This window comes from Schistocerca gregaria, chromosome 9, assembly GCF_023897955.1.
Source record: "Schistocerca gregaria isolate iqSchGreg1 chromosome 9, iqSchGreg1.2, whole genome shotgun sequence".
NCBI classification, from domain to species: Eukaryota; Metazoa; Arthropoda; class Insecta; order Orthoptera; family Acrididae; genus Schistocerca; species Schistocerca gregaria.
This window is the reverse complement of record NC_064928.1, coordinates 159,206,413-159,221,545: the sequence shown is the minus strand read 5'-3', so window position 1 is coordinate 159,221,545 and position 15,133 is coordinate 159,206,413. Positions and strand designations below refer to the sequence as shown.

Here is a 15,133-nt window from a genome sequence, read left to right as displayed (position 1 = left end):
GTCCTGACAAAACTCTACCATCTGGTGAGCAAGATGTATGAGACAGGCGAAATACCCTCAGACTTCAAGAAGAATATAGTAATTCCAATCCCAAAGAAAGCAGGTGTTGACAGATGTGAAAATTACCGAACTGTCAGTTTAATAAGTCACAGATGCAAAATAATAAGGCACGGATGCAAAATACTAACGCGAATTCTGTAAAGACAAATGGAAAAACTGGTAGAAGCCAACCTCGGGGAAGATCAGTTTGGATTCCGTAGAAATATGGGAACAAGTGAGGCAGTACTGACCCTACGACTTATCTTAGAAACTAGATTAAGAAAAGGCAAACCTACGTTTCTAGCATTTGTAGACTTGGAGAAAGCATTTGACAATGTTGACTGGAATACTCTCTTTCAAATTCTGAAGGTGGCAGGGGTAAAATACAGGGAGCGAAACGCTATTTACAATTTGTACAGAAAGCAGATGGCAGTTATAAAAGTCGAGGGACATGACAGGGAAGCAGTGGTTGGGAAGGGAGTGAGACAGGGTTGTAGCCTCTCCCCGATGTTATTCAATCTGTATATTGAGCACAAGCAGTAAAGGAAACAAAAGTTCGGAGTAGGTATTAAAATCCATGGAGAAGAAATAAAAACTTTGAGGTTCGCCGATGACATTGTAATTCCGTCAGAGACAGCAAAGGACTTGGAAGAGCAGTTGAATGGAATGGACAGTGTTTTGAAAGGAAGATATAAAATGAACATCAACAAAAGCAAAACGAGAATAATGGAATGTAGTCGAATTAAGTCTGGTGATGCTGAGGGTATTAGATTAGGAAATGAGACACTTAAAGTAGTAATGGAGTTTTGCTATTTGGGGAGCAAAATAACTGATGATGGTCGAAGTAGAGAGGATGTAAAATGTAGACTGGCAATGGCAAGGAAAGCATTTCTGAAGAAGAGAAATTTGTTAACATCGAGTATAGATTTAAATGTCAGAAAGCTGTTTCTGAAAGTATTTGTATGGAGTGTAGCCATTTATGGAAGTGAAACGTGGTCGATAAATAGTTTGGACAAGAAAAGAATAGAAGACTTTGAAATGTGGTGCTACAGAAGAATGCTGAAGATTAGATGGGTAAATCACGTAACTAATGAGGAAGTATTGAATAGAATTGGGGAGAAGAGGAGTTTGTGACACAACTTGACAAGAAGAAGGGATCGGTTGGTAGGACATGTTCTGAGGCTAGGGATCACCAAGTTAGTATTGGAGGGCAGTGTGGAGGGTAAAAATCGTAGAGGGAGACCAAGAAATGAATACACTAAACAGATTCAGAGGGATGTAGGCTGCAGTATGTATTGGCAGATGAAGAAGCTTGCACAGGATAGAGTAGCATGGAGAGCTGCATAGAACCAGTCTCAGCACTGAAGACCACAACAACAATAACAACAACAACATGTATTCAAAAATGTTCAACGACCAACAGGGATGCGTTTCAAAATCATACAGATAATCTATTAAAAACAAAGATTCCAAGACTTACCAAGCGGAAAAGCGCCAGCAGACAGGCACAATGAACAAAACACACAATCACACACACAGAATTACTAGCTTTCACAACCGATGGTTGCTTCTTCAGGAAAGAGGGAAGGAGAGGGAAAGACGAAAGGATGTGGGTTTTAAGGGAGAGGGTAAGGAGTCATTCCAATCTCGGGAGCGGAAAGACTTCCCTTATGGGGAAAAAAGGACAGATGTACACTCGCACACACACACACACACACATATCCACCCGCACATACACAGACACAAGCAGACATATTTAAAGGCAAAGAGTAAGGGCAGAGATGTCAGTCGAGGTGGAAGTACAGAGGCAAAGAAGTTGTTGAAAGACAAGTGAGGTATGAGCGGCGGCAACTTGAAATTAGCGGAGGTTGAGGCCTGGCGGATATCGAGAAGAGAGGATATACTGAAGGGCGAGTTCCCATCTCCGCCGGAGTTTGTGTGTTTTGTTCATTGTGCCTGTCTGCCGGCGCTTTCCCGCTTGGTAAGTCTTGGAATCTTTGTTTTTAATATATTTTTCCCCATGTGGAAGTTACTTTCTATTTTATTTACATCATACAGATAATCGATAGACCAACGTGTGCTGGATGCTAGGTGCTTTGGGAAACAAGGTATTTTCCTCAAGAATATGAATTTGCCCCCCCGCCCCCCTCCCCTCCCCTTCCCACTGCCCCTGAAAGTGCCACCTGAGACAGATACTCCAGTTGCTCCCCCCCCCCCCCCCCCTGCCGCCCCCCTCTCCCAGATCTTCCTCAAGCGAATCTAATGTAAACAGTTGTAACGTAACACTCGTGGGAGACAATTTGTTGTACTGAAGCATTGCATAGTCTTCGTACAGCCTTTGACACATTTTGCTGTTGGCAGACGCTGGTATGAGCACTGTGTTTTGTTGTTGTATATGACACATTTCCTTTTGCAGCTTAGGTTTTATTTCCTTTTTTTGTCTCGTTAATGTTTTATTACTGCAGTATTATTCTGCAGTACCGGAATACAGTAACATCCTTTGTTAAAATATCGATTCCTACCAGCCAAAATTGCCAAAATCTAACTGAAAACTAAAACAATGAAAAATTCCTGGATTTTTCCCAGTTTTCTCCCAGATGAAAAAATTCCCTAATTTTTCCCATATCTCCCAGTTGTCCAGGGTCATATATACACTGAGATAATTTTTCTGAGAAGTTACATTGATTGAATTTTGTACATTTGAAAAATAGAAATTCATGTTTTATTGAAAAATGTAACTTGTATTGAAATTGATTATTATTTTTAAATGGTTTCCTTTTAATTTGAGGTTAAAAGTGGCTGGATGACTAGTTTTACTGAATGCGAGTATTTCACTTACTAAATATTTTTATAATTACCCAAAAGCATAAAGGAATAGAAATTATCAATAAATATAATACAAAGTAGCACCTCAGCAAAAGCTGACAATGCCGTAAATATTGACAAAAACAGCTACCTAGTAGTTCATTAACAGTGTGACCCCAGCATCGTTAGAATGCCACCCTGCAATATGAAAATCAAGTCTGTGTTGGGGGAGGACGATCAGTGGGCAATGAACCCAAGGCATTGGATTGTTGCAGATGTTGCAGCACTCACATGTGGCCTCACTTTGTCATGCCCCATGTGCAAATGAATTCTTCAAACTTGTGCTTTCAGTTTTCTGAGGGTGTCACAGTACCTTCCAAAATTTATGGCGTGCATTGCCTTTAGGCATGAATTCTAAATGCCTCACATTTTGAACATCCCAGAACATGTGTTACCTCTTGTTGACATGATCTTGAACTTTTTTGTGTCAGTGATCCCTTGTGGTGGAACTTCAGTGGTGCTCTCTTGTTTTCAGGGTCAAAGAGGTGAACCAGACTTTCATCACCTGCCACAATGTTGTTAAGGAATGATCACCCTCACATTCAAAATGCAAAAGAAATTGTCTACAAATGTCAAATCTCTTCTGTTTTGTGTCTGGAGCGAGCATTTGAGGCACCTATTTTGCACACAGTTTGCCGTACGACAGATCTGCAGTGACAGCCTGTATGTGCTCATATGATATGCCAAACTTACCTGAGAGCTGTATCTGTGTTAGTCAACGATTCCTTCTGAGGACTGCAACCAATCCCGATGAGTCATGTCAGTTGACTTATGTTGTAATCCTTTTGAACTCTCTCACACTATGGGGTAAACAGCACAGTTCTCTTCATTACAAGTATGAGCAATCCAATTTTGGGCATTGTTAATGCCAATACAATCATCACTGTACACATATGTCACTCTTCTATGAAATTCAATAGGAGCACATTTTCTGCAGTTAGGATGTTGTTTACAGCAGGCTTTTTCTCATGCTCGAACATAGTTACATTCCACACTGCCATGCTACAAGCTACAATTAAGAGCCCTCAAGTGGGAGATAGTTGCAGCTTGTGTCAGTGAAGTGGGAAAGTCAGCCGAGTAATATGCGTGACTTGTAATATGTCAACCGATATTGAGAACAGACTTACTTAATTATTTTTTAGCACACGGTTGTAAAATAGACATTCTCTTTCAAAAACTTCCACAAGATGTTGAGTCTGGTGGATTTTAATGCTACAGCATGTTGCTGAAAAGAGGAAATATGACATTCCTTTGTTTTATATGAACTTTTAAAATTTTGAAATCTTGTAACACATTTAGGCATACGAATAGTTCGACAAGTGTTTGAATGCACACCTGTTGCTTACAGTTGTTAGTTTGTGCTGCCACTTGGTACTGTGCTGCCGAGACTTATATACCAAGAATAAAATCAGTCTCAGAACTTTTTGGATGGCCATTGTACGTTTCAATTGATTAAATTACTAGTGGCATCGACAAAAGGACTTAATTCTGTTTTTGTATGTTAGGTGGAAGGTAGTTTACATTATGAGATCAAAAGTGTGGACCTCAGATTGAGTCTCGTGTGACTCCGTAAGTGATTTCTTCCCAGTCAGCGTTAACTCCCCCGGTTTTATTGGTTGAATTATTGAGTTCAAATTTCTGCATTCATTTTATTAGATATGACATTACCAATTTCTTGGCTGTACATCAGTTCTTTAACACCTCACATTATCTAGGTGGATGTTGTGATTCACATAGTCAAATGCCTTAGGTAAGTCTCAGAAAACATCAGATGGTACTGTTTTGCTATTTAGAACTTGTAAAATTTGGTATATGCATGTGCAAGTGACATTCTCAGTTTCGCAACTGTTTGGAAATACAAACTGATTTCTGCCAGTGATCCTATTTTTGCTCAGATGATATGCTGTTCTAGAATGCAAATCTTGAAAAATTAGATCAGCTTAATATGCCTTGTTTTACCAATGTTATACTTGTCACTCATGTTCTCTTCTTCCTGTAGGCTGAGCTCATACATAGCAGAGTGCCGTAACCTCTTGCACACATCTGCCAAACTGAGGTCAAAGACTGCACTGGCCCATGGGGCGGAGAAGGTCGTCATGAGATTAGAGAAGCTACCGAGGACTCGACATGACCCGTACTCCTTCACTGTAGATCTTCTACATGATTCTGTGAGTAGAAAACAATTACTATTGCTGTATTATCCCTTCCTTATGATTTCATGATTTGCCAGTATTGTTTTTACTCTGTTGTTGTAATTCTGAGGGGTGATGCAAGAGAAAATCATTATCACTGACTTGTTAAAGAGATGCATCCTTTTCTTTTCTCCTCCTATATTCTTCCTCAGAACAGTATGTTAATAAGCACTGTGCCATCTTCAGTTCAGAGATTATAAAAGGGGCAAAGTGACAAGTAAAGTTGCATTAAAGAGAAAGATAAATGAAAATTGTACAGAATAATGCATTTTAAAAAAGTAGGTAGGAAGGAACAGGGAAGACAGAGACAGACAGACAGAGAAGATGGGAGGGGTTGTTAAAGAAAGACAGGAGGCAGAATTAAAATAAAAAGGAATAAATTATGAAATGTTGTTATTGTGAAAGGGGGGGTACTAAACTGCAATATCTCAACTTCAAAATGCCTCTCCATCCACATCAGCCATTCCTTGCTTCCAGTTTAGACTTTCATGTGAATGTATCTGTTTCTACACCTAATTCCTTGATATGTACTCTTAATCTCTTCAAGGCTTTCCCTAGCAAACAGCTCACATCAACAATCTAATCTTGTGAACAGTTTCCTATAATGACTCTCTTTCTTGAGATTTTCTTTCAAATGGCAAGCTCAGTTTGAGGAAAGGCAGTTAACTCAGAAAAGATTTAGTTGCGATCTAGTACCAAAAAAATGGTGGCCTGTTATTTCCACCGATACATAATATATTCCTCCATCTGTATTTGATTTTGCTCACTAGGGATCATTAACAAGCCTTAATACTTTTTGTGGTAAGCTTCTCAATCCAGTAAACCAATTAACAATAATTTGTAAATTATTTAATTATTTAGGAGTAAAAAAAGACCACTCACTGAATAGCAGAAGCATTGAGTCACTAACAGGTACAAGCAGAAGAAAAAGGAAACTCGCCAGCTTTCAGAATCAGTCCTTTCTTGAGATACAGTCACCCTCCCCCACCCCTCCCCCCCCCCCAATACACACACACACACACACACACACACACACACACACACACACACACACAAAGAAAGTGAGTCAGTTGTGCTCAGCTGCATGTGGTGCCACTGGATGGCCAACGTTGTTCTTGGCAAGTTTGGCAGTGGCCATTCTGTCTGGTGGACAGCTGGTTGGTAGTCATATCGACATAAAAAACTGTGCAGTGTTTGCAGAAGAGCTGATACGACACCGCTGCTTTCACGAGTCGCTCAGACTCTTATGGGGTAGGATAAGTGTGTGACAAGACTGGAGTGGGAGGTACTGGGCGAGTGAATTGGACAGGTCTTGGACATTGATCTGCTACAGGGATATGATCTCTGTGGCAAAGGACTGGGACTGGGAGTGGGAGTGGCATAAAGATGGACGAGGGTGTTGTGTAGATTGAGAGGGTGACAGGATGATGCTTTAGATGGTGGTAAGGATCTTATGCAGGATGTCCCTCACCTCAGGACACAACGACAGATACATCTGCACTCTCAGCTGAGGGGTCAGAGCATCCAACTGCCATGCAGTGGGCCTGGGCTTGATTACCAGCTGAGTTGGAGATTTTCTCCACTCGGGGACTGGCTGTTGTGTTGCCCTCATCATTATTTCATCATAATTGATACACAAGTCGCCCAATGTGATGTCAACTGAAAAGACTTTCAATTGGTGGCCGATTCTCCCTTGGTGGAGACTCCCGGCCTTCAATACTGTACGATCATTTATGTCATTTCATGATGACAGATAATGAAAGCACTGGTGAAGGATGTTAGTCAGCTGTTCCAATCCAGGGTGGGACTGGATGACTAGGGGAGCTCATTTGAAGCTCATTTGTGGGTGTTGTCAGGGGACTAGGGGTCTGTGAGGATATGGCATGGGAAACCTTTTTGTGGACAAGGTTTGGGTGGTACTGTATCTGTGAAAACCCTTGTGAAACTTTCATTATACTGGGCAAAGGAATTCTTGGCATGGTAGATACACTGTCCAGGGGTGGTGAGGCTGTGTGGAAGGGACTTTTTGGTATGGAAGGGATGGCAGCTGTTGAAGTGAAGGTCTGTTGGTCATTAATGGGGTTTAATATGGATATAGATGTGATTGGAGCCATCAGAGAGGTTAAGATCAACTTCCAGGAAAGTGATATGTAGAATTTAGGAGGGCAAATTGAAGCAGATGGTAGAGAAGGTGTTGAGCTTGTGGAAGAATGAGGATAGGGTGCCTTGGCCCTGAGTCCAGATCATGAAAATTTGTGTCATCGTGGAATACAATTGAATTATTGATGAAAGAAATAAGCATTTCAGACCTTAATGAAAACACATTTTATGATCACATAACTGATGGAACCTTAAATAATTGACAGTAATTGAAAATGAAAAACATATAAATTCTCGTTCCCAGGGCAATATCTCTCATAAAAAACATAAAAATTTTGGAACACCTTGAGTATTGTACAAAGGCATATGTGCCACAATCAGATTTTTTAGTGTGGTTATCATTAGGAAAAGTAATCTCTTTAATGTAGCTAAATAGCTCATGATGAAGAGAGAATTTTGCAGCAAACTATGCATATTGAAGCATTTTCTGAAAAGTTGGAACCTTTTTATTTCTATACATTGATACATTACAGAAACCAGTTACCAAGAAATCAGTGGCAAAATTGGTCTTCGAGATGAGCAAAATGAAAAGCAATTAATGAAATGGCTTCAGAATGTATGCAGAAGAGCCACAAAATCTGTAAAGCTCACGAATGGAACCTATCATCAGTTTATGGAGAAATACCATTGTAATGAAGTAAACACACTGACGGAAAAAATTTGTGACACCAAAAAATATTTAATGTAGAATAATGAAATTTTGGGAATACATCTACACAATACATTTAACTGATTAACGTTGAAAGTTCCCAAAACAGTGTAAGTGCAAGATAGACCATTGCAAATACAAAATGGTGGTACATTAATAACCAGAATGGTGAATGCAAGCATGCAAACATGAGTGCATGGTGCTGTACAGGTCTTGGATGTCAGTTTGTGAGATGGAGGTCAATGCATGTTGCACTTGGTCAGTGAATACAGGTACAGTTAATGCTGGTTGTGGATTATGCTGGAGCTGTTGTCCGATGATGCCCCATGTGTGCTCGATTGGTGACAGGTCTGATGATCGAGCAGGCCAAGGCGGAGTTATGACACTCTGTGCAGCATGTTGGGTTAAAACACCAGTATGTGGGCGAGTGTTATCCTGTTGGAAAGACGGCCAGAGTGGCTGAGCGGTTCTATGTGCTACAGTCTGGAACCGCGCGACCGCTGCGGTCGCAGGTTCGAATCCTGCCTCGGGCATGGATGTGTGTGATGTCCTTAGGTTAGTTAGGTTTAAGTAGTTCTAGGGGACTGATGACCTCAGAAGTTAAGTCACATAGCGCTCAAAGCCATTTGAACCTGCTGGAAAATATCCACAGAATCTTTTTCCAATCCTTTGTGAAGATAGAACTTTTAGCTCAGTGTCATAGTCGTGAACAGAGCTTTCATCTCCTATTAAATACTTTGCATGATTATTTCATTGTCATTGGTTCATTCAAGGATTTTCTGAGTAATATCCACTTGATTTTCTTTTTGTTGTTCTGTCAGCAAATAGGAAACAAATTTTGCTGCAACTCGACACACTTTGTTTTTTCCATCGAAATTTCATGCTGTGACCCAGTTTACATGCTAATCCCTCCTCCAGTTTGTTTGGCAATCAGTTGGTGAGTTGTGCACATCAGATCATTGATTTCCTAAAAATGTGAGTAATCAGTTCAAGTGGGTGGCCTTCCTGGACCAGGATCACCTCCAATTATCTGACAACCACTTTTAAATTGTGAAAGCCTTTTGTAACACCGCTTACGGCCCAGAGTGTCATATCCATAAACTCTTTTCAAAATTTGAAACAATTTCTGTAAAAATTATTCTTCGTTTCACACAGCACTTTACATTGCATCATTACTCAGAAAATTCCATATTTCGAAAATTGCCTCTAAACTTAAACACATTGTGCTTAAATAACAATATCACGAAAACTAAAAGAGATATCGACAATCTGAAAACATGTGGTTACGAAGGTGATCATGCGTAAGGCAGTGGTGCCAACCGAATATCATTGAATACCTCTGTTGACAAGTAATTCAAAATGTTCACTTATTTTCTAACAAATGTCATGTATGGAGACCGAAACTTGAATACAATAAACAGGCTCAAATTGATGTTAGTTGTGGTAATTATGCTGAGACGAATGCACTGGCACATGATAGACTAATGTGGAAATCTACATCTGACTGGTCTTCAGGTTGAAGATTACAGCAAACATAAGGGCACTGGATAAAATATTAGGCACCTCTGTAAAAGACAAAATATTAGTCACCTCTATAAAAGTCTGCTGTGGTCACATTTTAGAGTTGTTGCTGTGCAAAACTGCCACTAGGTGGTCATGTTACCCTACTCCAGCGATACAAGTTGTGGCATTGAAACAGTGTGTGTGCCTGTGGGTTGTACGGGATCAGTTGTATTGTATCCCTTTCAGAATAAAAGAAGAAATGTGATTGAAAAGTAATAAATGTTCTTAATTCCTCCAAAAACTAATAGTTCGGAGTCAGGATGCCTCACTGTGACCACAGAAGGATCAGAACAAGGAATGATACAGTGTAATGAGTTCAATATTGAATAAATTCTCGTTGTTGTTGTTGTGGTCTTCAGTCCTGAGACTGGTTTGATGCAGCTCTCCATGCTACTCTATCCTGTGCAAGCTTCTTCATCTCCCAGTACCTACTGCAACCTACATCCTTCTGAATCTGCTTAGTGTATTCATCTCTTGGTTTCCCTCTACGATTTCTACCCTCCACACTACCCTCCAGTACTAAATTGGTGATCTCTTGATGTCTCAGAACATGTCCTACCAACCAATCCCTTCTTCTGGTCAAGTTGTGCCACAAACTCCTCTTGCTCATTAGTTATGTGATCTACCCATCTAATCTTCAGCATTCTTCTGTAGCATCACATTTCGAAAGCTTCTATTCTCTTCTTGTCCAAACTATTTATCGTCCATGTTTCACTTCCATACATGGCTACACTCCATACAAATACTTTCAGAAATGGCTTCCTGACACTTAAATCTATACTCGATGTTAACAAATTTGTCTTCTTCAGAAAAGCTTTCCTTGCCATTGCCAATCTACATTTTATATCCTCTCTACTTCGACCATCATCAGATATTTTGCTCCCCAAATAGCAAAACTCCATTACTACTTTAAGTGTCTCATTTTCTAATCTAATTCCCTCAGCATCACCCGACGTAATTCGACTACATTCCATTATCCTCGTTTTGCTTTTCTTGATGTTCATCTTATATCCTCCTTTCAAGACACTGTCAATTCCATTCAACTGCTCTTCCAAGTCCTTTGCTGTCTCTGACAGAATTACAATGTCATCGGCGAACCTCAAAGTTTTTATTTCTTCTCCGTAGATTTTAATACCTACTCCAAATTTTTCTTTTGTTTCCTTTACTGCTTGCTCAGTATACAGGTTGAATAACATCGGGGAGAGGCTACAACCCTGTCTCACTCCCTTCCCAACCACTGCTTCCCTTTCATTTTCCTCGACTCTTATAGCTGCCATCCGGTTTCTGTACAAATTGTAAATAGCCTTTCGCTCCCTGAATTTTACCCCTGCCACCTTTAAAATTTGAAAAAGAGTTTTCCAGTCAACATTGTCAAAAGTTTTCTCTGAGTCTACAAATGCTAGAAACATAGGTTTGCCTTTCCTTAATCTTTCTTCTAAGATAAGTCGTAAGGTCAGTATTGCCTCACGTGTTCCAGTATTTCTATGGAATCCTAACTGATCTTCCCCGAGGTCGGCTTCTACCAGTTTTTCCATTCGTCTGTAAAGAATTCGTGTTAGTATTTAAGAGCTGTGGCTTATTAAACTGATTGTTCGGTAATTTTCACATCTGTCAACACCTGCTTTCTTTGGGATTAGAATTACTATATTCTTCTTGAAGTCTGAGGGTATTTCGCCTGTCTCATACATCTTGCTCACCAGATGGTAGAGTTTTGTCAGGACTGGCTCTCCCAAGGCCGTCAGTAGTTCTAATGGAATGTTGTCTACTCCCAGGGCCCTGTTTCGACTCAGGTCTTTCAGTGCTCTGTCAAACTCTTCACGCATCGCATCTCCCATTTCATCTTCATCTACATCCTCTTCCATTTCCATAATATTGTCCTCAAGAACATTGCCCCTGTATAGACCCTCTATATACTCCTTCCACCTTTCTGCTTTCCCTTGTTTGGTTATAACTGGGTTTCCATCTGAGCTCTTGATATTCATACAAGTGGTTCTCTTATCTCCAAAGGTGTCGTTAATTTTCCTGTAGGCAGTGTCTATCTTACCCCTAGTGAGATAACCCTCTACATCCTTACATTTGTCCTCTAGCCATCCCTGATTAGCCATTTTGCACTTCCTGTCGATCTCATTTTTGATATGTTTGTATTCCTTTTTGCCTGCTTCATTCACTGCATTTTTTTATTTTCTCCTTTCATCAATTAAATTCAATATTTCTTCTGTTACTCAAGGATTTCTACTAGCCCTCATCTTTTTACCCTTCTTGATCCTCTGCTGCCTTCACTACTTCGTCCCTCAAAGCTACCCATTCTCATACTGATGGCCAAATAAAATGTTTCCGTTACCTAATTTTGTAGTTGTCGTTGGAAACTGTATAAGCTTGGTGACAGCAGACTGCAATGTTACGAAATGTGATGTGAAAGAATGTTTTGCATTACACAACAAACATTGATTGGACTTCACGACAAGAAATTTAGATTGTAAGGTTAGATTTATATAGAATGCAAATATGCACATTATTGCATGCATATGGAACACAAATTGACATGTCTCCGAATCGATCTTTTCCTGACGTAATCAGAACTGAAATACAGAAAATTTTAGGACTTATCATTAATAACAGAATCTATTGACTACTGTAAAATAAACACTGAATGCATCAAAATACTGTGGTTATTATTTCAAATATTGTAAGAAACAAAAATGTGTCCTTAGATTAAGGTGGATGGATGTAGAAAGATGATTGCATATATCCTCTTCGCATCTACATGGAGAAGTTTTATCCTGGGTAGAGAAGGTAAGAAAAGTTTTAGTCTCTCTTACCAAGAAGACACAGCTGAAAAAAATTCATGTGATAGAAGATTCAGACCAATGCAGAGAAATCAAGTAGGAGAGTATATTCTGTCGAAAACTCATCTGAAATCTTCACTTCTTCATAAAAGAAACTGTAAATGGCAACTTCTGTATATGGTTGCATACAAGATAGTGAGAATTCCACTTAAACTAAGTTAACTATTCGTAGCGGTTGGCATTCCTACCATGCAGCTGCGGACAGTTTCTGCCCACATACAGTGATTGTAACTCTTGCATTGATTGTTCCAACGGCATATTATACGTTCCTATATGAAGTGGATCTCTCTAAGTTAATTATAAGACCAATAAGATTATGGAATTGTATTCCTACCAGGACTTGAAAAAATACTTACACAAATGAATGGAGTTATTTACATTACATGTGATATTTTGTGTTTGAATGTAAGTATTATTTATAATCTGTGACTGAATAGATTAGTGTTGTCTGTGGAAAACTTTGTGCTGAATGCAAGAAAGATACTATATGAACTGGAGAAATTCTAGGAGGCTAATGCTGCTAGTATTTGGACGTTCATTTGAAGAAGGAAGTTTAGGCTAATAGTATCCAGGATGATCATTTCTACTTACTCACTGTGTGTGTTGAATATGTTATTTGCTAGGCTGAGTACTGCCTAAGTAGTTCAAAAACTAATTCGTATATAAAAATATGTAAATAATAGTTATAAGGAGAATAGAGCAAAAATGCTGGATTTCTAATTTAAGCTCTGTTTGGACAGTAAACTGTGACATAGAGCCAAAGTGCTGTAACGATCAGTGATGCAGCCATTTTAACCTGTGCATTGAATCAGAAGATTCACTGCTTCTTATTGCTAGATAATAAGGGGTTGAACTATTCCCCTGGAACTATAGTATATTTATGTTCAGAAAAGAAAATAAAGACCTGATATATTCTCAGCTGACTTTCCACGATATAAACTGTTTATTGTAATACCTGCAGTACTTAGTAGTACAGTTGCACAACATATAATTACCAATATTCTTCCAGTACTTTTGGAATCAATAATAGAAAAAGTACTTGGCACAAGATAATGCAACCTTATTACATATTTATATATGTCATGTTCTAATAAGCTAGTCTTAAGAAAATGGTTTTGCTTTAGTACCCTTAAAAACCATATACATTTTTGCTTTATTAAAGCAAGCTACATTTGTACAAGTACAGTTTTGCTAGCCTCTCAAATGTTTAAATATATATTCTGTTTAGCTTTGAGTCTAAGCGCAGCCCCTGCTTCCCCAGTTTCACGTGTTGCTTTGATCCAACACGCTCTGCAAGAGTTAGATTTTTTACTGTATAACTAGATGATGTATGAAAAGTCATTCTTATGCAATGCAGTACATAAGATCAGGACAGAATCACATATAAAAGAAGATTGATGATTCTGTGTCCACTTTTGTTGTGGTGTATGGCAATTGTTTCCACACAGAGATACAGGCACTTGTTTTGTAAATACGAGGGTTGAAACTTAAATAGTGACAATTATTTATTCATAACCGATACAAAAGAGTTACATGTCTGCACCTGTTACTGTCCTTCAAAGTAGTCACCAGCGCTGTGTAGAACCCATTGCCTATTATGTGAAAGGCGTAGTATTCCGCTGGCAGAGCCAGTTCTGTTGATGGTGTGAATGGAGTGCTGTACTGCCTGTCGAATCTCTGGAACAGTTCTGAAGCAAATGCCACGAAGTGGTTCTTTCATCTTCAGAATCAAATCAATGTCACATGGACTTAAGTCTGGGGAATATGGTGGATGGTACAGTGAATGACCCTGAATGTGACAGCTACAAAATCAGGTAATGAAGGATTTTCTGCTTTCAGTGAATGCGTTAAATCTCAGACAGTCAATGAGCAAAAATTGTTATAGTAACTGCATGTAACATATGAGGTGATCAGAATGTAGTGGGAACTTTTGTTTTTCTTTAAGAAGATTTATTTGTTCATCAACAATAACTTTCTCCCCTTCAAAGTAATTCCTCCCAGATATAATAGACTTGTACCATCACTTTTTCTAATCTTGAAAGCACTTCTGGAACTCACTTTTCATTATAGTATTCAGCTCCTTCAGTGATTCTATTTTTATCTGTGGCAAAGCAAAATTGTTTCACAGTTCTCTTCAGCCTCGGGAATAGAAAGAAGTCACAGGCGGCCATGTCCGGGAAATATAGTGGCTAAGGCAAAATAATGATTTTGTTTTATGCCAAAAAATCATTAATATGCATTGAGTTATGAATGAGAGCATTATTGTACTGCAGTTTCTGCGAATTGTTTTGTCACAATTCTGGTTCTTTTCTTCAGATTGCTTCACGCAAACAGCGTGTAATGTCCAGTTAGTATTCCTTATTGACTGTACAATTGTAAGACAGGAACTCATGATGCACTGTCCCATTGTAATTGAAGAAATCAGTGAGAAGAACATTCACACATGATAGAAGCCATCAAAATTTTTTCGGTCTCATCTCTTCAGACAGTTTCCGTTGGGACAGTTAGGCCTCAGTTTTTATGTCATACCAGTATATCCACGTTTCATCATCTGTGTTCTGGACCATTGTCGACTTCATTCGGCAATTCCTGAGATTTGTGTACGCAGCGTCGTTTTTGGTCAAAGTACAACAGTTTCGGAACAAACTTTGCTGCTATACTTATCGTGCCCAAAACACCCAAAAAATTGCTTTGCACGAGCCAAAGGATATGCTGACATTGTTGTCATAAATTGATATGCTTGGGTGTCCAGTGTGATTGCCGTCTTCAATGTCTTCTCGACCCTTTCTGAAATGTTTATTCCACTCGTAAACTCTTGT

General features: G+C 39.2%; 1 protein-coding gene across 1 annotated transcript in view; it reads left to right on the top strand.

Moving 5' to 3' along the window:
* Positions 1-15,133, top strand: part of LOC126292137 (nuclear RNA export factor 1-like) — a 147,347-nt gene that overhangs the window by 112,171 nt on the left and 20,043 nt on the right. The window contains exon 11 of the mRNA XM_049985974.1: positions 4,904-5,072. Coding sequence (XP_049841931.1) covers positions 4,904-5,072 — 169 coding nt within the window. The remainder of the gene's footprint in view (positions 1-4,903; positions 5,073-15,133) is intronic.